Source organism: Camarhynchus parvulus, chromosome 2 (assembly GCF_901933205.1).
Source record: "Camarhynchus parvulus chromosome 2, STF_HiC, whole genome shotgun sequence".
Classification (NCBI taxonomy): domain Eukaryota; kingdom Metazoa; phylum Chordata; class Aves; order Passeriformes; family Thraupidae; genus Camarhynchus; species Camarhynchus parvulus.
Genome location: NC_044572.1, coordinates 108,583,192 through 108,606,107, shown reverse-complemented (window position 1 = coordinate 108,606,107; position 22,916 = coordinate 108,583,192). Strand labels below are relative to the sequence as shown.

The window sequence follows — 22,916 nt, the reverse complement described above, 5'->3', positions numbered from 1 at the left end:
TCACTGTTGTGAGGGGTATTTAATATCCAGGCTTCTGGAAAGATGTGGCTTTCTGGTAAAAGGACTTCTTGGAAAAAAAAATGGTTTCTCCTATACAGTGAAACAAAAGGAAGAGCTGCAAGGACAGGGAGGAGGGAGGGGACTGAAGTGTGGATGAAATGTTACAAATTCTCCACCGGCAGGGAAGAGCAGAGCCCTCCTTTGTGAAGCTGAACTGTGTAGTAGTGTTAGTTGTGCATTTACCACATCACAGCTAGTCATGTGCATACTGCAGTTTGTTACAGAGCTTTTGACAGCTTCTGGGTGCACAGCAGTGGCCTTTTTATGGTGCCTTGAAAACCTTAAAGCAGCAAGTAATTATTTCATATTATTATGAATTATTTCAAATAATTTCATACTCATTCCAGACATAAATAATATTCAAGCAAGCAGCTCCCTTGTGAAGTGTCAATATCACCAAATACCCCTTTTTACAGAAAATCTTACTTCTCTTTGCTGTCATACCTTGAAGAGAAGACAGATGGGTTAAGAAAAGCACTTCAGCATATTAGAAAGCCATATTTTTACTGCAGTGCTCTGATAAAGAAGGTAGTTTGAAATAGGGAACTGCCTAAAATTGGAGCAGGAACCGGGACTCTTGTGTTCAATGTCTGTGTTGGGCTCGCTTAATTCATATTAACTGATACAGCTTGAGAATCTTGAGCTGAGACCCCTCTGCCCTTTGGTGATCAAACAGCGGCAGTCGCTTGGAGCATTTTTTGGCCTACCAGGGAAAGATGGGACCACCATTTTTGTGGTTATATTTTTTTGTTGCCTAAAGACTTTACCCCAGCTGTGTGCTTTAGAGTATACCTTAAGTCAGCTGGAAAATTGAAACTGGTCCTGCACATCATGTCCATCATGCTAAGCACTTTGTCCCTCTAGAACCAAGTGGCTTCAGCTGTCTTAGCTCTCCCTGGACTTGTTAGACATTGATTTCTGAGCAAAATTCAATCTGCTCAATTTTGAATAGATTGGATCTGCTGAATTTTGAGAAAGACTGCAAGGACAATCTTTTCCTACATGGTCAAACTTGTATTAGCATTGATAGACAAGGAGGAATTTTGTTTGAATCTGCTTGTGTCACTGATAAGTTATTACTGTGTTTCCTGATGTGGTCAGGATTTATATAGACTCATGATTTGTAGAAGGCTGTAGAACTAATGGTAAAAACCTTCAACAGATTTATTTGAACTGAAATAATAAAGCATGAATGTTACAGAAATTGGCTTAAATGCATATGAAAATATTTGTCGCCCTGTTTTTTTTTAAGTTCTTCTAAGCCTTCTGATGTTTACATTCTTGTAACAAACTTTCTCATGCACTTTATATAAATAACTTATTGTTTTGCATTCTTTTATGGAGGAAGAGAAATTTGATGGACTGTTGGTTTGTCCAGTGTCATTGGAGACGTGGCGCTGTCATCCTCCAGTCCACTGTCACTTTCGAAAATCTATAAATGTTAGAGTCAGAAATTAAACACCCCCTTTTTTACCTTGGAAAGTCCAGTGTCCACATTGTTTTATTTGATGTTGTAGAGCTACAAATATTTTCTAAAAAAATGTTTAACAATTATGTTACACATAACATAACCTTATGTTCACAATTGTAATAGTATAATTGTAACTATAATTTAATTAATGTAGCAGTAAAATAAGTAATAAAACAGTATGTCATAACACAGGTTCTCTTTCCTTAATGCCCTCACCCAGGTTTCTCCCATCTCGACGTAATGCTTGTGGAGTGCTACGATCCAAAAGGTGACCAGTGGAACATCCTGCAGACTCCTATTCTGGAGGGTCGCAGTGGCCCTGGCTGTGCAGTCCTTGACGACAGTATTTACCTTGTAGGAGGCTACAGCTGGAGTATGGTGTGTACCTGCTTTCTACAATCACCTTTCTATTCCTTCTGAGTTCTTGTGGCCAGTCCATATAGTATGCAGATGGGATGGAGAGAAGAGGGGAATTAGCTACAGGGGCAGGTTCACTTGGTTTTCAGCTTATAGAGAACATGGAGTGTTTTTTGACCTTTGTGCTTCTCTATTTAGATAAGTTATTATTACACTCTATTCACTGATATGGAGTAATTTAAAAATCAGAAGGAATTTTGAAAAACTGATTGATGGGACTTTATGCTTACAGCTCTGCTTATGAGGTGCTTGTAAAGGAGACTGATTTTCAGAGGCTGGGTGCTGAAAAAACCAATACCTCTTGAAGAGCTTCTAAGTTTGAGTGACCCTGAGTCACTTTCAAACATCATTAGAGCTGACATGTGACTTGGATTTTACCAAAGCCACATTTAATATAACATTTTCTTCTACTAACAGGGAGCCTACAAATCTTCTACTATTTGCTACAGTCCTGAGAAAGGGACTTGGACAGAGCTGGAAGGTGACGTTGCGGAACCCCTAGCAGGACCTGCGTGTTCGACTGTGGTATTGCCGGCCTGCGTCCCGTACAACAAGTGATGGGCCAGGAGCACTGACACGAACACTGAGTGCATTTGGGAAAATAATGACGGGTGACGTAAATATTTCATTAGAACAGAGTTCCTGTTAAAAAAAAGCTACCATAATTGACCCCTCATTCCATGTTTATGCTTTAAGAGCAAACAAAAAGAAAAGAAAAATCAAGCGTTGTCCCATCTCAGATAGGTGCCGGTGTCTTATGAAGTGAGAAGCTAAAACACACCGAACATTACATGCTGACAGACTGCCATTTCAGACTGATTTAAACTTTTTCTGCTGCAGAGACACTCCTCACATCAAATTTAACTTAAAAAAAAAAAGATGGCTAACTGTTCAAATAGAGCCTGAAGAGACAAGATCAGTATTGTGCATTGTATCTACCTGCATGTGATCTGTGTTGAAGTCATGAGGATGTTGTTTTCATGAATGTTTCAGAATTCAGATAGTGAAAAGCTCACACTGCATTGCAGAATTGTCTCCTCCTCTGTAATCCTAACCTACAACTACTTCATATGCTCTGCAAGCAACACAGTATCAGAAGATTATAAAAGGTAAAGAAATATCATTCAGTTTTTGCACAGCTTGGCAACTAATACACTCTGCCTTCAAAGTCCCCATGTGCAAGTGCAGCAGAAAGCAGACTACAATGAAAGCTATGCTTTACAGAGCACTTCTTGCAATAGCAGCTTAGGGATTAGGATCAAATTCTGCTAATCACACTTGTGTAAAGTCAGAACCATTTCACTGAAATCACATGGAATGACTGGTTCTACATTAGTATAACTGAATTTGGATCCTACAGCTTAAAATCTGGCTTTGAAAAGTAAGTTATTTCTATGACCACTTAACGAAGCACCAGAAACCTTACTTCCTTTTCACTAACCTGTTAGATATCAGCATCTGTGCAAGTTCTTTCCAAAGACAAGAAGACTGCATTTAATCATAAATTTATTGCTTTGGACTCTGAAATGCTTATGCACATTTCTGGAGAGACACTGGTAAGTAGTTAAAGTAGTCCTGTGTGGTTGATCTTAAGATGCACTCTGAGAGAGTTTTACTATTGATCCAAAGTAATATAAGGCTAGACTTTCCACTGCCTTATAGCCTGTGTAATTATTTACACATTGCAAAGCGAGTTCAGAATGCTCCCACATGGGACCAGTAGCATTTAGGACTTGCTTCATGAAGTCATAGCTGCTTGCACAAATCAGACTGTCTGTGTGGTAAGCTTATGTCTTTCTGTCCTGGCTTTGCAAAAGTGGCGACAAAATCTGAGCCTGATTCTCCACCACCTTGCAGCTAACAGACATAATCATCTGCACCTCATTAAAGTATGTGCATAATTCTTCCACTGTGGTTTACTAGTGCTGCATCCATCACTCTCAGGACCATCCTCTTTACTGGTGTAAACTGACATTGCTCCATCAAAGCCAATGGACGTACTTTATGTCAGAAAAATATCTGGCCTTTAATTTGCCTACTTGTAGCTGGCTGCACCAGATAAAGGCAAAGGACACTTCGATCCTGCATTTTTAGCCCTGCACATATCTTTCATGACAGGACTTAATGCTAGTGCATTAAGCAAGGTGCAGGCAGCTACTGGAGGTTGGTTTCAGCTGCAGAGGCAATAGATGGAAAAAGGACTTCATTATTTGCTTTGCAAAATAGAAAAAGGGTGAATGTACACAGAAATTACACTATATATTGATGCTTGAGAGCAATATAAATAACGGAGAGCAAATATCATGGGACTGTTTCTCTCTGGCATCAGTCCAATTTTATTGCAACTCCCTTGCTTGCAGCAGAATTACACAACTTGTAAAATTGGAGTAATGCAGTAAAGACTGGTACCACACAAATGCAATAATCCAATTGATGAGGTAGCTGCACGCCTGGAAAAAAATGTTTAAACAAAATAATTATCTGAAGATGCTAATATTTGAATGTGCCCTTGGGGAGTTTTCCAGTGAGCATCACTAAGGAACTCATAAAGGTGGAGTGTATATCCTGAAATCTCAATCCATTTCTCCTACATAGTGCAATCTTAGTTGGTTTTGTATTTATTTATATTGTTCAGATCCAACGGATCCCTTGTAAAATATATTTGGTGCAATCATGACTTTTTTTCCTTTCCTGTTGAAAGTATATAAATATAAATATATATAAAAAAGGAAACTGTTAAGATACTAAATGAGGAAACCTTGTATGACATTTAAAAGGTCTGCCACTGAACATTGTCTGTCACCTGTCTCTACTAAAATGTACCATTTTTAAAGGATACTTCTTGTCCTTTTAAATGGTTCCTTTTTTTTACCAAGATAATTTAAAGATTTATGAGGACTGTATCTAAATCTTTCTATCTATCAGGAAGGCATGACCAAGGAAACAATGCTAACTAAATAAGTCACACAAAGAATGTAAATTTTGTACAGTACTAGACTGTGTAAATGAAGCTTGCTTGTAGGGGGGAAACTTTAAATAAAACTTTATGTACTAATTCAACTGTCTGCCATATTCCTACTTATAAAGTGTATGTATAAATAATATCTACATTAAATTCTTTGGAACTTTTTTTATCATGTAGATGTGTGAACTTCCTTTATTTTCTGGTGTTACATAATGGCCTCATTGTTTTCCAAGTGTTCTTACTCAGTGCTTGTCAGTGCAGTGACCACAGTAAAAGGCGGGTCTGTAGTGAGTCGGTCTTGCCCAGAGCACAGTGCCTGGCCTGGGAAAGCAGCACCTTTTTCCAGCAGGGAAAGCTCCACCCCTGTGCCTGCTCTCACTGGAGAAGCCACTGCATGCCTGTGAAATGATTCCTCTGTTCCTCTGTCCCACAGTAAGTGAAAAGGACCCTGCGTTGTTAAGCCCAGTCTTGCTTTGGGGAATTTGTGCTTGTTATTGTGGCAACTTCATACCTCTTCAAAATGTTCCTCCCATGGCAACTGACCCTTCTAACTGGGGATATTTCAGTTCTTGGAGGGAAGGTACTGTAGAGGAGTTGGGACAAGAGGTATTGCCAAGCTGAGAGGACAAGGTAAAAGCAGGACGTTCTACCAGGAAGCAGAAGCATCATCAATGCCAGTTACTATTCATGCATTGTTTATTCGTGCCTACAAACCTTGGTCAGGGACCAGAATCTGCCTATGCAAACCAGAGGGGTGCACTGAGCAAAGTGGCCCCTGTGTTTAAAGCAGGTGTGGACTGTACTGGATAGCACTAAGATAGCACAATTAATAGAATTGTAATGAGTTTATTGCAGCAGAGGAAGGAAGGGAGATTTATGCTTTTCTTTTTTTTAAGTAATGTGGGAGAAGGATGAAGAGGAGAAACTGGGAGCAATGGGCAGAGATATGATTTAGAAGGGAGGGGAAGAAAGTAAACAAAAGGAAAAAAATCAAAAATGAGACTGTGAGAGGAGAAGGTGGGATGTTTTTGAGGATCAAGGGCACAGAAAAAAACCAGGATTAATGAGGAAAGCAAGAATGGTTTTTGAGAAGCACATATCAGAACAAGGATGGAAAAAAATTGACTAAAAGGGCAGAAGAGAAACATAAGAAAGTTCAATAGAAGACAATATGCGATAAACATGAAACTAACTAAAAAAGCCCTTGGGTGATGGTATTCAGCTAATCATTTTCAGTGGTCCTGCTGTCAAGCAGAAGGATAAATCAGCAGAGTACTTAGATGTTGCAGTGTTCAAGCTTTAATGCACAGACTTCAGGACAACAAAACCTATCAAAGAGCTGCCCAGTGACACCCAACCACAGCCAGCACCTGTGACAAGGGAAGAGAGCTGATGCTGGTGGTGGGAAGCACAAGAAGAGCAGATGAGCCACAATTCCTGGTCCCAGCTGCATTGAGAGCCCTTTCCATTTCTGATTCTCAGATGAGAGTCATCTTTGGGAGACATATTTCTCTTTCTCTGCTATCGTTCCTGCCAAACCTTAATCTTCTCCATTTCATCCTCAGCATGACAAACTTGCCTAGGTACTTTTGCAAAGTGGGACCTGGAAAACAACAGATTGGTGACAGAAGGTGTTTTCTTGATCTTGAGCTATGGTCCTATCCTCTGGGTGAGAAGTGTGAGAAGACTGATTTGTTGGTGACTTGCAACCTGTGCCCAAGCCCTTAAGAATGACAAAAAGGGCATTTGAAAAATATGCTTTTCAATAATTACAGTGCTGCCTTTGAAAGTACTCTGCACCCACCTCCCAAAAGCTGGTATTGCTTTCCCTCATGTGTTTATCCCCCTTTCTGCTTTTAATACAATGATTTCCTCTGCTAGCTGCATCTGTGAGCCAATTTCTGAGAAAAATCCATGCCAAACCTCATTATATATACTGGTTTCTATTGTATTATAATCACTCATCAATAAAGTACTCTACTTCCCTTGCTTTTAAGGGAGAGGCCATATTTCAATTTAAATAGAGCTTTCCGGTACAGACAAAGGAGAAAGAAATCCCAAGCAGTGCTAAAAGGGCCAAGGTAAGTGCCAATGCACAGACTCCAGGGCAGTTTTAAGATACACATTTAATTTCTGTTATTAGTGCAGCAGTGGAAAGGAGTCAGTGTTTCAGCCTCTCGGGTCCAGTCCAAGGAAGCAGTGACGGCAGCACTGCAGGTCAGGGTGGGTTGCAGGAAGGGAAAGCACACTAATGAATTCTGGAGGGCTTGTAATGCCATAAAAGATTCAGTTAATCTGCAGCATAGATGTTGATCAGCAAAACTGAACCTAAGTCTCTGGACCTTGTCAGATGTATTCTGTGCATGTCAGTGTTCCACACCAATTACAGATTTTAGAAGATGCTCTCATGCAAAACTATGCGCCCTAATATATAAGCCAGCTCAGATGTAACTAAAATTAAAATCTGACTGTGGCAAATCTCTGTGATCCTGATATATGAAAATCCAAATAAATGATTTGTTCCCAGAAATGAAAAATAACTTCAGCAGGAAATTTCAAAATTACTTATGCAGGATTAATCCAGTTCAATGAATGCATCTTGCGTTGATTAATAAAGCAATCCTGAATTGCAAACTAAAACGAGAGGAGACTTCTGGTGCTGATATATTTGTGTATTTCTGAAGCTGGAGAGAAATATGCACTTGTGAGAGATGTGGTCAACCGGTGTAAACAGAGATTGAATACAAATAGTGATTTTCTAATTGTGTGTCTTCTCCCTGCAGCAGAAAACTACCTTTTTGTCATTGATCTTTTCTTGAAGAACATAGGTGCTATGTTACCTGCCACATATTGAATGAGAACAGGGCATCTAACATGATTGTACAATGACTCCAATTAGTATCCAAATGACATCTGCAGTTTTATATAGCAAAGAAAAAAAAAAACTTGAGCTACTTTCTGCTGATTTTCTTGCCATACAGAGTAGAAATTTTGTCTAGTAGCATTAGCTTTTGTGATCTGCTGCCCTTGAATTTAATTGGGCTTAGAGGTAAACAGATACAGGGAACCTATTTGGAAAGGAGAAGGAGATTTAAATGAATGTAACATTTTCCCAAAATTTTCATCTACACAGACAAAAAAAAAATTGTTTTGATTTATTTAAAGGGGCCCCATCATTAAATCTAAGAACCTGTTCTTCAGTTTGGAGAATTACCTTCAATCATTGCAGTATTTTAAAAAGGAGTAGTTATGAATGGTTGAGGTATTTTGCAAAATGTCATTAAAATCCTTATGGTTTTATCTTTAAAAAATGGTTTCTCATATCACCCTTAAACATCTTCCAGAAAATCACACTTGTAGGATCAGATATGTAAAGCTTCCTTAATATCTTGGTATATTGTGTGGTATTCAGTTCCTCATCTTCGACAAAAGCTGATTTCCATTTTTGTTTCCATTTGCGCAAAATAATTCAGTTTTCAAAAAACTTTGACTGACCAAGACTGTTTTATATGAATGGCAACTGAAGTTAAAAGGTACTTCACTGTGAATAGTGAATACCAAGGCTGATGATCCTTTTCATAAACATTAGCAGAAAAAAATATTGTTGCTTCCTGTATATGTAGGGGTTTTGCAAAAAGTATACAAATATACATGCACACATTTGCACCCAAAAAATGACAAGTTCATAGGCCATAGCGAGGACTGCTGTGACATTGTTTTTGCTAAAACTGTTTACTCAGTAGCAGTACTGAAAGTTGGATGTTTTTCTTTAAAAACCACCTCTTTAACTGCAAAGATGCCATTAGTCACAGCAGGAAGCATAACCAGAAGGAGGATGTCTGTAACTATAGCAAGAGAGCACATTAAACTGTAGGTCAAAATCACGACTGACTGATTACCTTCAGGGTGAAAGTAAATCTTCAGACTTGCCGGAGTGAGAGGGAACAGCACAGGCTGGGGCTTGCCAAGGTCATCGCTGCCTCCCCCCAGCACGGCGGGGCCGGCGGTGTCCAGCGCGCTCCCAGCAGACATTTGCTGACTCGCCTAACCTTTGCAGCCATGTGTGACGGGATGGAGTCACCGTCATCATCAGAAAATGCCTCCTAATGGCTAGCTTCAATGTCTCATTAGTTTAAAGAGATGATTCCTGGAAAAACCTAAAATAGAAAACAAATATTTTCCAAAAGTCTAAATCCGTAATTGAATAATCTAAAACTTTCACAACAGACAGAATCTTTAAAGCTGCTTTTTTTCCTCCTGCTTTCAGTGGAATAAACAGGAGAACTGTTTATTCTCACTCTGCAACAGCCTTTTTTTGCAAACCCAAAGACTACCAGTCTTCACTATTCTCTAAGCCTGTGACTCAATCTCTCCCTGACTGTGGAATTTATATCCACCACCAGTTCTGGTTTTCCGTTTTTAGCTGATCTCCACCTGGCCCATATCTTCACCAGGAGGTTTCTGTCTAACTTACAGTAATACAGCCCAGCATTGCAATGGACTGAAGCTTTGCAATGAGGTCTTTCCATCCCTAGGAAACCTCCCTATAACTTGCCAGGTCACATCTGATCAGACTGATATTTGGCACAAGACAAAACATCTCCCTCTTACCAGCGCTTCCACTGACGATAAGGATGAAAGCTGTCATCTGGCTGTGCAAAGTTCAGACAGGGAATCCAATAAAGTTTAGTGAGTGGAGTTTACATACACGACTGTGATTAATTAACCTGCTGTATGAAAGTGTGGCACTTTAATCAGTGGGAACTCAGAACAAAATTACTGATGTCTTTTAAGCACTTTTGCTTCTTCTGGTGGAATAAAATGAAAGATACTGGTGAAGAATTATATCTGGCACATCATCACCTCTTGTGAATTATTCTCCAAGCATTCACTTTTGCCATGATATATTCCAGTGTTTTCAAGAGCTGCTGAGCACTTCCAGTACCTGAACTGAAAAGAAATATTTCTCCAATGATGGTCTGTTTTGACTACCATAAGGGTTTCATGCTCTGGACTGCCTGTTCTTGTTTTTAGGCAGTTGCTCAGGGCAATTATTTTCATAGACTGATGTATTCATGCTTCTGAAAAACATCAGCTCTACTGCTTGTCCTGTAAAAAATGTCATTGGACACCAACTTCAGTTGATTCCAATGTGGATACTTACTCCATCCCTGGCCCTGTAGTTCAGAGTTTAATCAGAAAACCTTTTGTTGCAATCCTTAGTGATACTGGATCTAGTAACTAGGTGATATTTGGCACAAGACAAAACATCTCCCTCTTACCAGCACTTCCGCTGACAATAAGGATGAAAGCTGTCATCTGGCTGTGCAAAGTTCAGATAGGGAATCCAATAAAGTTTAGTGAGTGGAGTTTACATACAGGACTGTGATTAATTCAGGGTTGCAGTAACACTGGCCATTCCTCTTACAGTGGAGGAAAAAAACCCCAAAGAGCTGTAGCCTTGATCTGCAAAGTGAACTGTGTATTAGACTCCATGCCTAGTCCAACCCAAAACATCAATGAATGAAGCCTTGGAGTAGCCCACACCCCAGTCACTACAAACACCACATTTCCATGCCACATTTCGGGCTGTGTGGCTTTACTCTCTCCTCTCTCCTCCATTCCCTGCAGATAAGTGACAGCTCTTCCAAATGCCCCCTCCCTGGTGTCACTCCTGGTATTCCCCAGGCTATGCCCAGCCCTGGCCTTCCCCAGGGCCCACTGTCACTTATGGATGGGCAGCAGGGCTGGCATTGGCCATGTGTCAGGGTCTGCCACTGTACCCTGACCATGTTCCTGTTTCAGATGAAGTAATTAAACTATGTTGCTTTGGGGAATTAACTGTGCAAACATTTTGGGACTCTTCTCCAGAACAGAATTGATACCCTCATACTTTACCAGAGGGCACTTATTGGTAGCTATGGAGATAACTCAAAAAATAATTTTTAAGACCTGAACAACATTTAACAGATGAGAAAAGGAGTTGTCATTCTGTAATTATTGGTTCCAATTAGAGAATGAACTGTCCTCTATTTTCTAAAGCATGTTTAATTTTGAATGGGTTTCTCATGAGCAGTGGGCTACCATAGGCAAATCTCATTTTGACAAGTACTAATTATGGACAACGCAGTGGCAGACTGTAATCTCTGTCATGAGAGCTATCAACAGGGATGCAGCGAAGGTTTAACAGTGGGTGGCAGTACTCTGGGTCAAATTAATCACCACCATAATGACAATGAAATCAGTAGAGCTTTGGGATGTTAAGTTTGATAAAAGAAGCCATTCTGTTCTCTGTCTGGCTATTTACATTAAAGCCTGGCCTCAGCTTGAGCTAATCCTTTGTCACGGTGTTCAGGGCTGGATTTTTTTGGCATGGGGGAGAGAGAACAAAGAGCAGTCCTCCTTGCAGAAAAAGTGTTTTCATGTCCAGGTCTGAGTGGCTGAAAATGGATTACCTAAGTGTGAAGGAGACAGCCTCACAGGCTGCTGTTCTGAGGCACGTGAAAGGACTCAAAAATATAAGTCGGATTTTTGGGGGCACAGCATTGGAAATGCTGATGTGCTTGAAGTCAGCACTGTTTGGCTCTGGATTCTTGGGAAAGAGCTTTAGGAAGGTCTGTTTTCCTCCTTTGCCTCCCTTTGCCATGACCACAGGTTGAGGTCTGAACAAGACCCCCTGGAGCTCCCCCATGGAGTACAATGTAGGCAAATGCTAGACAAAGAGACATGCAGTGAGTGGAGACACAGCTGAAAAAAAGAAGAATCTAGGAATAACCAGGTGAGACAATTCTGCATGTAATGATGCTACACTAAACTGTGTCAAATCTGAACCCAAGTCAGCCTTGCCCTACAGCTATGGACTTACTCACCATGAGTGCTTCATAGCACTTAATTCTGCTTTAGATACATGTTTCATGCTCTGCTGCTAATGGCAGTTTCTATAATACTGAGCCTTGGAACATTCCCTAGCAATGTTCCATGTACCAATGTGTACCAATGTACAGGCTCCCTCCAGAACCACAGGAAGGGCACGTGCAGAGGTTGGACAGGAGCTGCTGCCTTCCCTGATAGCTCTTAAGGCCCCACATCCCAGGCAGTGGGGTGCAAGGTGCTGTTCAGTGCATTCCAACAGGTCCATGTGGACACAGACACCGCGATGGGCTGCGCTGCTTTTGTTCTGCTGTGGCACAAACACCGCCTTGTTTAGAGACACAGGGCTCCTCAGTCCCCTATCCTGCCTCCCTCAGGGTTATTGTTCCATGTTCTCTGCATCTTCTGGCAACTTAACAAATACTGCTTTGATGATGGTGGTGTAGCCCAGCATTTTATCTGGGGCTACAATAGAGAATTTTCATTCTGACATCCACAGTCTCATATAAATGGAAGAATCAAATGTAAAACAGTGTCTTTCCATTCATCTATTTAGTACCAGACTGGTTACAAAAATATATAAGTACCCTAAAACCCAAATAAATTGCCAACCATCCGTTTTGGATCCATTTTGTAACTGTGCAGAATTATCTGTTCTTTTATTAGAGTGGTTAAAGGAGATTTAGAGGGAGGAAAGAGCATGGTGACTTCCAAGGGAAGAGTGAGTGATTCAGTGCAAAAAGGGTAAATTTCATCTGCACATTCTTAACTGCGAGGACATTCTGCACATCTCAGGAGTGCACTAAGTGGTGCAGTAAACCAGTAAATTAGAAGAATGTAAATTCTTTAGTAGGAATTGCACGCAAGGGAAAAATGCTTCCTCATGCTCATATTTGTTTTCATGAAAATAATGTACACTCTTTCTAAAATCATACTGGTACAGAGCTGAGTAAGACATCAAAACCAGTAATAGATATTACACTGGACTAAGAAATGGCAATGACACAATTATCTTCTGTGTTTCTGATGATCATTGTGATAAAGTCAGGAGCTGGAGTACTTAGAGCCAGCTTGTAGCACTGTAGCTCCCTTTCCCTCTCACTCTGTCTGTCTTATTTATCTCTCATTAAACTAAATTGTATTCTTATTGGCTGACTGACCTCTGATACTGTTATTAATTGATTTATATAGTGCCTTTTGCAAGCCTCAAGGCACTTCAGAGAATTGAAAATATATATAAGGATCACTTCACCAATCACCTCAGTGCAGCCACCTCTGGTCTGGAAACTGGTGGCCGCTGCAGTGGCACTGGGAAGAGTTTGGTTAGAAAAGAAGGCAGGCTTGTGGAACCAACACTTCCAGCAGATCTACTGCCAAGCTGCTGCCTTGCTATCAGACTAAAAGAGTCAAAAAACTTTAGGAAAAAAGACTACTTCTGGCAAATAATGAGTCAACAGAATATGTTCAAAAGCAAGTTTGAGGCAAAATATTTTCATGGTGAATTCAGTGCCCAAGGTCTGTGGCAAGGCCTGTGTTTTTTCAGGAGGTCCTGAAGACCACAGGAACCCCCTGGACATCATTCCCTCAGAACTTCTGCCCAGCATCAGCCTTCTTGCAGCACTGACCGACTTCCCCACTGGCTCCATGTGCACGTGCAGCGTGTCCCCAGAAGCCCAAAGGCTGCTGGAGGTGCTGCCATGGATAAATGCCATGCACAGGCTGGATCACTGTACAGCTTCTGGGAGCCAGGTGTGCTGCTTGCTCCTCTCACCATGTCAGGCACTTGGGACCCTGACAGGGATTTCAGAGCGGGGGCTGGGGCTTCCTGGCTGTCTGAGCCCTGTTTAGCTCAGGACCTAAAACATCCCACGCAGTGTGGGATGGCTGCTAGCACCGCTGCTACACTCCCTTGATGCCTGCAGTGCTATGAGTAATGAAGAAAAAAATGTAAAACTAGGCAAACACACATAGTGGGTGGCCACCCTGACAGGAAGGGATCGCACGCACTAAAGAAAGGATGAAGATATTCTCCACAGAAGGGCACCCCAGCCCTCTTTCCCTTACCCTCAGTGGTGATTCCCAACACCACAGCAGAACCACTCCTGTAGTCCCTGTCAGCATTGATGCCAACTTCTCAAATGTAGCAAGGCTGTAGTTTTTCAGTATAATAGCTTGAGCATTCACAATAAACATTTTTAATACTTTCCCATCAATCACAGATGAGAGAGCTTTGTGTTTTTTCACAATATTATAGTTTTGACTTCATTTGAAACATCTGAGTGCCTCTAATTAAAAAAATTTAAAAGGAAAAAGGAAGAAATCTTTCCGAAGGTGCAAACGTAACAGAGAATATTAGAAATCTCCTTGATTATGTTAGGTCATGAAAGGCACTTAGCAAAATGCTTTATATAGATCTGAAGGTTTTGAACCTTTCCCCATTAAAATGAACCCTGAACATGAAAATGTGCACCCCTTTCCAGAGCAGAATTAATTTCACTAACTCCATTAACAAGCAGGTCTGCTCTCGTCTTATCTTTCAAGAATTCTCTACCTGATTGCATTTATGTTCTCATTTAGCATCTCAAAATGGGCACTTTCTCTCAAGAAGGGTTAGTGCATGACTCACCCGCTTAGTTAATCTGACTAATTAGCATACAGTCACCCATTAACAGCATTAGAACAACAACTGTAGCTCTCACTACCTCAGTGTCTGGAAAACAGACCTCTTTTAGTCTGCAAGGACATTGGTTGCTCCCTGTCTTTTGACAAGTGTGGGGTTATTTATCACACCAGCACAGGATTTGCAGATAGCTCTGGAAGGGGTGATATAATTCTTAATATCCTGCAAAAACCCTCAGCCCATAATCTTTCCTAGCAACTTATTGAAAATTATTCTAAAATTAAGTCCTTAAGTCTGCAAAAACCTCTCTGACATCCAAGCTGCTCCCATGCATCTCTTCCAACTTCATTGAAAGAAATCAATGGTGGAAATGAAATAAGTTTTTCTGATGTGTGATAAGGCACAATAAATGTATCAATATTAAAATCTTTCATACTTCCACCATTCACAGTGGTCTTGGATTTATTTCCCACAGCTATTCTAGATGTATCAAGACAGAAGTAAGATTTGTGGGTGCTTAGAAGAGTAATTTTCTGGGAAGCATGCCTTGCAAACCAGGAACATTTTTATTCATGGAGGTGCTGCTGGGAACAGCAGGTTAAAAGACTGAACTAGGGAGGCAAAGCCAACAACTGCCAGAGCTCCTTAGGACAACTGCAGAGTGCCCAAGGTACTCAGGGAGATTTACACACTCAATTTCAGCCTGCCCCAAATAGTCTGAAAAGCTGTAGAACCCAGATAAGTGTGAATTTCTATTATTTATTTCAAAGGATTTTTCACTGGAAGCCTAATTTTGGTCACTTAAATGCCAGGACAGTTAATCTTTCAACTGGTGCTCACCACACCAGAAATCCCTATAATATAACAGACTTCTCCTGTGCCACCAGCACACAGGTGAAACCCACCAATGCCTTCACACACCTTCACACCCAAGGAATAAACCTGCAGCCTGACTGTGCCTGCCTGCATCGTCCTCAGATGGTCCTCAAAGCATGAGGGGAAGTATTTAAAGCCCCTTGCTGTTAGCATGAAGCTGTTGGATGCTGGTGTTTGTCTGGGTTTTTTAAGTGGCTTTGTTGGGTACCTTAGAGCCAGCTCTGGCGCCTGCGAGACCTTGATGTTTTGTAACCTCTGTACCTCACCTCCTCCTCAGACAGCGGTGAGAAGCAGCAGACATCATAGTTGAAAACACAGGTATTCAACACAGCATCATAAACTTCAGAAATCTGAAATGCTTAGTGGACCTGCAGGTTTTACCTGATGGCGATGTCACTGTTCACTGTCAACAGCAAATCCAATCTTTGGGCAGGCTCAGGCTGGACAGTGCCAGAGGTTGTGCTGAGTGAAGTTTCTGTCTGCTTTGAGCAAAAGCTGAGCCACAGATCCCCTGACCCCTCACAGGAGGTGATGCATCTTGTACTGCCCTCCTGCTGTGCAGCCAGTGCCAGTCGTGATAACTGGGCCTCCACAGCTGGGACTGAAAAGCAAAAAAGTTCCTGGCACAGATGGGACAACACCAATGCCCCAGAAATCTGAGTCAAACTCTGGTTTCAAAGTGCCCCAATGGTATCAACAAAGATTTTGTCCAACTCACGTTAGCATTTAAACCAGTTTCAGGACCAGTGGAGGGCAATATTGCTTTGGCTTCCTTAAATAAAGGATGGAGGCACCAGCTAGGGCCCAGAGCTGCTGTTTGCAAGGCAAAGCTCTTAGTCTGGGCACAGGATGACACTTTTTTCTGCACAAGAACCAGCCCCCAGTCTGTACATCCTCTGGAGTACCAGCACCGCCTTGTGGAACACCTCACTTGCTGAACATCAGCTTGCTGTAGAAATTGATGGTTTTGAATAGACACCATTTCCCCAGACTCCTACACAGGGATAGACAGAGGTGGAAGCAGCTCCAGGGTGAAACAGATTCTCTGTACATACCAGTCCTCTTATGAGTTCTGTTGTTTTCCTCATTAGAAGCTTGACTCAGCATTCAAAAATTTCCCAGTTCTGCATTTACCACAAGTTCATGTCTAAGTAAATATATGAAGGGGGTAAAAAAACAGTACTTAGGCTGTATTTTGTGGAAATAGAGTCTAGTTAATTCAGGACATTAAGTACTTCTGGATTTGAGCAAAGCATTCAGAAGTTGAAGTCAGCAAGTCTGCAAAAGCAGCATGTGACTTAAAATATTTGCCCCTTTTAGAAGTAGCTCCTTAGACCCCTTTCATAATTTCAGATTGCTTATTTTAACTTTAAGAGGGAATGTTCATATTTTGTGTTGCTTCTCTTAGCACTTTTGAATCAATCTTGCAGTTGTATGTCTTACTCTGCTATAATTCCTCTCCCTAGAAAGCAATGCTTTGCACTTGAACTCAGTGAAGAGCTGTGGCATTCCTCCTTTTTCATCTTTGTTGTCTGTGATAAGTGATGGCTGCTTGTTGGCAGTGATGGAGCTGGGGTGGTGGCTGGCTGCTGCTGGGGTGGTGAGTGGGCTTTCTGGAAAGATGGGACAAGAGCAAGAGGTCTGAAGCCTGGTTGGATAGAGATGGCAGGACATCGTCCAAATGTGGGACAAAGCTGGGGCGCCTGAGGGGAAACTAAAGCCTGATGGGGTTTGCAGGATAAAATGTGGGGTTTATGGGGGCAAGTATGAGGATTTTCCTTCTATCTCCTCATTCGCTGGCTGTTGCCACATCCCTGCCTTGTCCTGCTTCCACTATGTCGGGAGGACCACAGTCCCCATGAAAGGTCCCACAGCAGTTGCCAGCACAGTCCCAGCACAGACCACCACCAAGCACTGACAAGTCCTGCTGCCCAGGCTGCAGTGAGGCAGATGTGTCAGGAGAAATAATATTCTTGGTTAGACCCATTACTTGGTTGTAAAACCACAGAAAAGGTTCCTAGCTTTTTTTACATACAGAGAAATTTGTGCCGGAAAATGTGAGTATTTTTCCCAGCTATATCAGTTGCTCCAAGAAAAAAAGAGTTTAATTTCTTAATGCAATCTGTGTCTGTCATATCTGTAGATCTGTAGATATCACAGCTACATCATGATTTGGAATTTAGCACATGCCATTCAGTGTGAGCTGCAGATCTGTGCCTGCTGAAACTCTGTCCAAGAGCCACAAGTGCATGTCAAACCGTTTTTTAATTGCAACCTGTATATGTTCAACCTGACATTTACAGACACCAGAATTTATTTACACAGCATAGAAAGTGGTAGAAGATTGGAAGCCAGGAGAATCTTAACGTGCTATTGGGATTCCTTTTTTCATGTGAGAAGTACCTATATTTTTTACATATAACTATTACATATAACATATGACTAATGATAGGATAGCAGCAAAGGTAAGTGGCTTAGTGGAGGCTAGGTACTTCAGAATTGACAGAATTGACAAGATTGACAGAAAATATCTGCCTTTCACCTTTAACATGTGACTGCAAAGAATAAGTTTGCAATGCACAAATCATTCCTCTTATTGATGTTATACATCCATGTTTCTGAGAGAGTTTTGATATTAAAACCATTGTCAAAAGCTTTAGTGAAGACCTGAAATAATCACCAAATAGATTCTTCAAAAAACTTGAAATTAATTTGGGGTTTGAAATTTCTGTCTTGTGATTTCACCAGGGACACAGTGGAAACACAAAGGTCCAGTTGCTTTTTTCTTCCTTGTTGTGACACTTATGCCCCAAGGAGTTCCACATTATTGTAATATATGTAGAATGTTTCTGGCTCCAGAAGACAGGAAGGAATCCAGTTGAAAAGCCTCTACTTTTAATGACAAGAGGGCCTCAATGTTCAGTGGTCTTAGACTTCAAGAAAGAAATATACTGAATGTATGAAGACTTGCACCATTGCCTAGCGGCAACTCTGATCATAATGAGAGAATCCAAAGAGACTGTGCAGTTAAAAGAGTGCTGGCACATCACATCACACAAGAATGTTTTGGTTTTACTCTACTGATACCATTTAGTGCCTCTTTTAAATCCATGCTTGTCCATCCCCTTTAATTTGCATACTTGCCAATAGCCTTGCTGATGTCAAGCTAAGCACGCAGGCAGAGTTAGTCTAACTTACCTGTAACAACCTGAGAAAGAAAATATTCTTTTCCTCTATTGCATTTAGTGTTCCGTTACCAAAAATATTGAATTAGAGCTCTACTTAATTAGAATTAGTAATTGTCACATGGGTCTTTAGCTCATTTGTGCGTACAATTATCTTCAATTCACAATCCTGTTGGCTTTTAACACATGATCACAGGGAAGGACACCATACATCCTCAGGTTGTCCTCTGACATGTCTGTATTGTCAGACAAAGGTGACTCTAATAAAAGAATCACTAAACTTTTGGCAGCTGAGAAAGTCACAGAGAGAAAAGAATTTATCATGTATCAGGAATCGCATCACACTCTTCTGCAAAACAGACAAAATCTTCTCAAAGTGAGCTTTAGATGAAAAAATCCTTGTTCCTTTAATATTGTTTAGAGGAAAATAAAGAAAATTTCCAGATCCACCTTACTTTCATCACCTTCATCTTTCTTTAAGTGCTAAATGTGTTCAAAATTGGACACCATTCTCCAGCTGAACACAGACCTGCACTGAGCAGAGGAAGAAAACTTCATCTACATTGAAGAAGAAGGGCATTTTTTAAAAATACATTTCAGTACAATATTTGCATTTTTGCCATATAATTAATTCATATTCACGGTAACTTCCAGATCTTCTCCATGTTTTTTATGGTGTTGCAGCTATTTCCATGTTTGTGGGGTTTGAAATGCAGATACTCATTTCTGAGTGTAGGGTTTTTCCTTGCGAACTCAACCAGTGTTTTTTTCTTATCTCCTTCTCCAATATACCAAGAATAATCTAGATCCTAGCTCTGTCCTGAAAACTGTGTGCAGCTCTCTTAGCTTGGTGTTTTCTGCAAATTTAATAAATATGCTATTTACTTCATCACCCATGTTTCACTGAAATTTACTCTGAATGAAAATTCAACACTAATACCAGGTCGATGACAGATCTCTGGGACATTCTCTCTTGAAACATGCTTCAGTGTGACAGTGATCTACTAATTATTCCCTTTAGTTTTTGAAGTGGCTTAGGACTGATGTACCCAGCGTGTATTTTCCTTGCGTGCTTATGGGAATTCCACTTGTAACCATAAAAAAATCTCCCTGAAATTGTGATTTACAGACTCTTATTCCTTCTTCCCTAATCCACAAGGCCTTTTATCCCGTCACAGAAAGAAATTAGTCTAGTTTAATACAATTTGTACTTGACAAATCCCATTTGTCCTTGAAGCTTGTTTGATTATTTGTTCCTTTAGTTTCTGGCTCTTCCTTTCCCTGCTTTCTAAAGATAAGCTTTACGTTTATCATTTTCCAGACATCTTGTGTAACTTATCTGGCACACATTTCATTACTTGTTTTCATCTCCAGCTTCCTCTGAAGGTGAGATTTGGTCAACTTCACCGGTCATCAAGCAGCACTCTTTTAAGCTGACACACTACTGTGCACTTTGTAATGTGCATGATCAATGACTCCAGAAGAGCTTTGGAGCACTCCCTCAGTGCTAACTATCCTTATTTCACAGAAGGTATCAGTGCTCACGCTTACGCAGTGGATAAACTACAGCCACAGCTGCCTTAGTCTCCACAACCACAGCACCACTTGTCTGCTCTCCTTTGCTTAGCCACAGCCTGCAGTAGCCCACAGTAATTTTGTTCCTCCACCTTAAAAAGCACAAACTCCAAATTTCAAAGTCATCTTTGAGGCAGCTGACTTCTTGGATTTTGATTTAATTTAAGAAATGCCATGCCACCAGTGTAGCACAAATAAGCGTGCTTTGTAAAGGATGGAAGGGTTAAGCTTCACAGTCTGCTTCAATCTTCTAACAACTCACCAGACCCCATGTCTCCCATCCTGGCTCTTGTCACCCTTTTGGTCTTTCCATTTCACCAGGCCCTATCTATGCCTTGTGAAGCACAATGTTGGAGAAATATGCAAGGTGGAAAACCCAGGAGGGTGTGGAAGATGATGGATGAGGCAGCAGTGAAAAAAGAGTTGTATGCAACATCTGTGGTGGTGTATTCAACCCACAGCCCACCTCCACCTGCCCCACATTGTCCCTATTCAATTTCTGTTGCAGCATGCAGAATTTAGGAAGTTATAGTTTATTTGAAAAAATGACAGCCTCTCTCCAGAACCATTGGTTTCATCAGTTTGAAAACAAGATAGGAGATGACGACTTTCTATGGATTATTGATGATTAAATACCAACATGGCCCTACTAAAAGCTGCAGTACTCAATACTGCAAATCCAGCAGCCACACTACAAGTAGCCACACATCCATGGATGGCAGCACTGGATGGAAAAGATATGATTTTTATGGTCTCCTTACAGGAAGACAATAAAGAGAAATTTGCTTTTACTTGGGAAGGTGTCCAGTGTACCTTTAGCAGACTCCCATGGGGGTATAAACAGTCACCCACCATTGCTCATGCTGTGCTTGCTGAACTTGCTGAACTTTTACAGACACTCTCACTTCCTCAAATGTGAAATTATGTTAATATGGATGATATTGTAATTGCAGGAGATTCGCCTGAAAAGATGGAGAAGCATCAGTAACAGTGCAAGCCCTGCATAAAGAAGGTGAGACCTCACCAGAAACACATGTCAAGGGCCAAGTGAAGAAACAAACACTCTGGGTACCTGGTGGATAGCAGGCAATGCAGTAAGAAAACACCTTAAGAAAAACAGAACAGCTGCAGTCATCCCAGTCTAGGAAAGAGTTACAAAAGTTAATGAGAACTTGGGAGAAAACAAGTATCTGGATTTTCTACCACTGCTTGCACATTATATTCGCTTTTATGAATGGGAAAAGTGTGGAGGTGGAATTTGGAACATGAAGAGGCAGTCAAAACCTTAATGCAGTAATTAAAACCATCAATCACTAGGACTAGTATACCCCCATGACCCTGTCATAACAGAATGGGGATTTGCTGAACAGGGTACTTCCAGTAACCTATTTCAAAGTGTTTCACTGATGTTTCAGCAAAAAAGATAAATGGTAAATGGCAATGTAAGGCTGCTGCACTAAACATTAACACTGGCAAACAAATAGTAGAAGAAGGCGAAGGTAGTACAAGTAGGAAAATGAATGGCAGTTATTTTGGAAGCACAAAATGGAGGAAAAAATATATATGTAGAGTCCTGTGCTGTGTAGATAGGCACCACACAATGGTTCAGTCAATGGAAGTATCTGAACTGGGAAGTAGGCAGATCTTCAGTTTGGAGAACTCAAGACTGGCAATTACTTCTTGATATAGACAGAAAACATCATTCAAATTGGGATGGGTGAAAGCTCATGCCAAGGGTAATAAACCAGACACAAACTGCTATGAAAAGGTAGATGACTTGACTAAAATTAGGGAGATAAAAATAGGGAACGCTTTAAATCCTGAGTGGTATCAATTGGGAGAATAGTCACATCAGAGATTAGGTCACAGTGGCAAATCAGCACATTACTTTGCTGCACAGACCAAAGGCTGAAAAACTTGTCGAGCTACTCTTATAGAATGTCATCAATGCAGCTTAAAATACAACCAGATCACCCTGCTAAAGCATCAATCAGGGGAAAACTTCATGGTCTACATGGCAAATTGATTGGATCAAGCCGTTCAAATCCTTTGTAGGATACCAACCTATCCTCACAGAGTGTAGCAGTACTCTTCCAGTTTACCAACAGTGATTAAGTGCTGAAAGGATGATGGATGAAAGTGCAGGGGTTATGATCTTTGTTCTTGAGTCTACTTACTCCTCATAATGTGATACTGGCTCACACTTCTCATGTACAAAGGTGGAAGGATGCGCCAAACAAGAAGAAATTCAATGGATATTACACACTCCAAATTACCCCAAATAAAATGGGATGGCAGAAAGACCTAAGGGATTATTGTAAAGAGATACTTGACTTTCCAAAGTGCTTCATCAATTGAATAATGGGCAACCTGTGAGTCAACATTCTCTGCAAAAGCTGAACTTGATGCTTTACCTTCCAATGAAAGAAAATATCGGCTAGCATTACAGCCAGGACAACCCAATATGGTAAATTTTACACAAATGGGAACTGTGCCTATGACTCTGCCTAAATCCTATGGCTTACTTGCATGGGAAGCTACTGATAGGAGTGTTGAAAAATACAGAATCAACACACAGTGGATTTATCCTGCACTTTCCCTATCAAAACATTTTATTTCTTTTACAGCAGAAAAGGAATCTATGTTGATAGCAATGAAAACAGCTGTATAGCCCCAACACAGTCTTGGTTTTCCTCTTGACTGAGAAAATATAATCCCTCCAGATCAAACACAAAAGCCTTGGGATCATGCACTGCATTATACTGGAACACTGGGGGATCCTGCCAAAAGATAAGGCAAGCTTAAGCCTTGCTACTTTGTTTATACATTGAAATGAGGTATATCTAGAAGATAAGTGAAGATGGAAGACATTTAATG

The 22,916-nt window shown here is 40.9% G+C and overlaps 1 protein-coding gene across 2 annotated transcripts in view; it reads left to right on the top strand.

Moving 5' to 3' along the window:
- Positions 1-5,086, top strand: part of KLHL14 (kelch like family member 14) — a 61,436-nt gene extending 56,350 nt beyond the window's left edge. For both annotated transcript variants that reach the window (XM_030971232.1, XM_030971230.1), the window contains exons 8-9: positions 1,752-1,909; positions 2,366-5,086. In XM_030971232.1, the coding sequence (XP_030827092.1) occupies positions 1,752-1,909; positions 2,366-2,506 (299 nt within the window). In that variant the 3' untranslated portion in view covers positions 2,507-5,086. The remainder of the gene's footprint in view (positions 1-1,751; positions 1,910-2,365) is intronic.
- Positions 5,087-22,916: the final 17,830 nt, after the last annotated feature.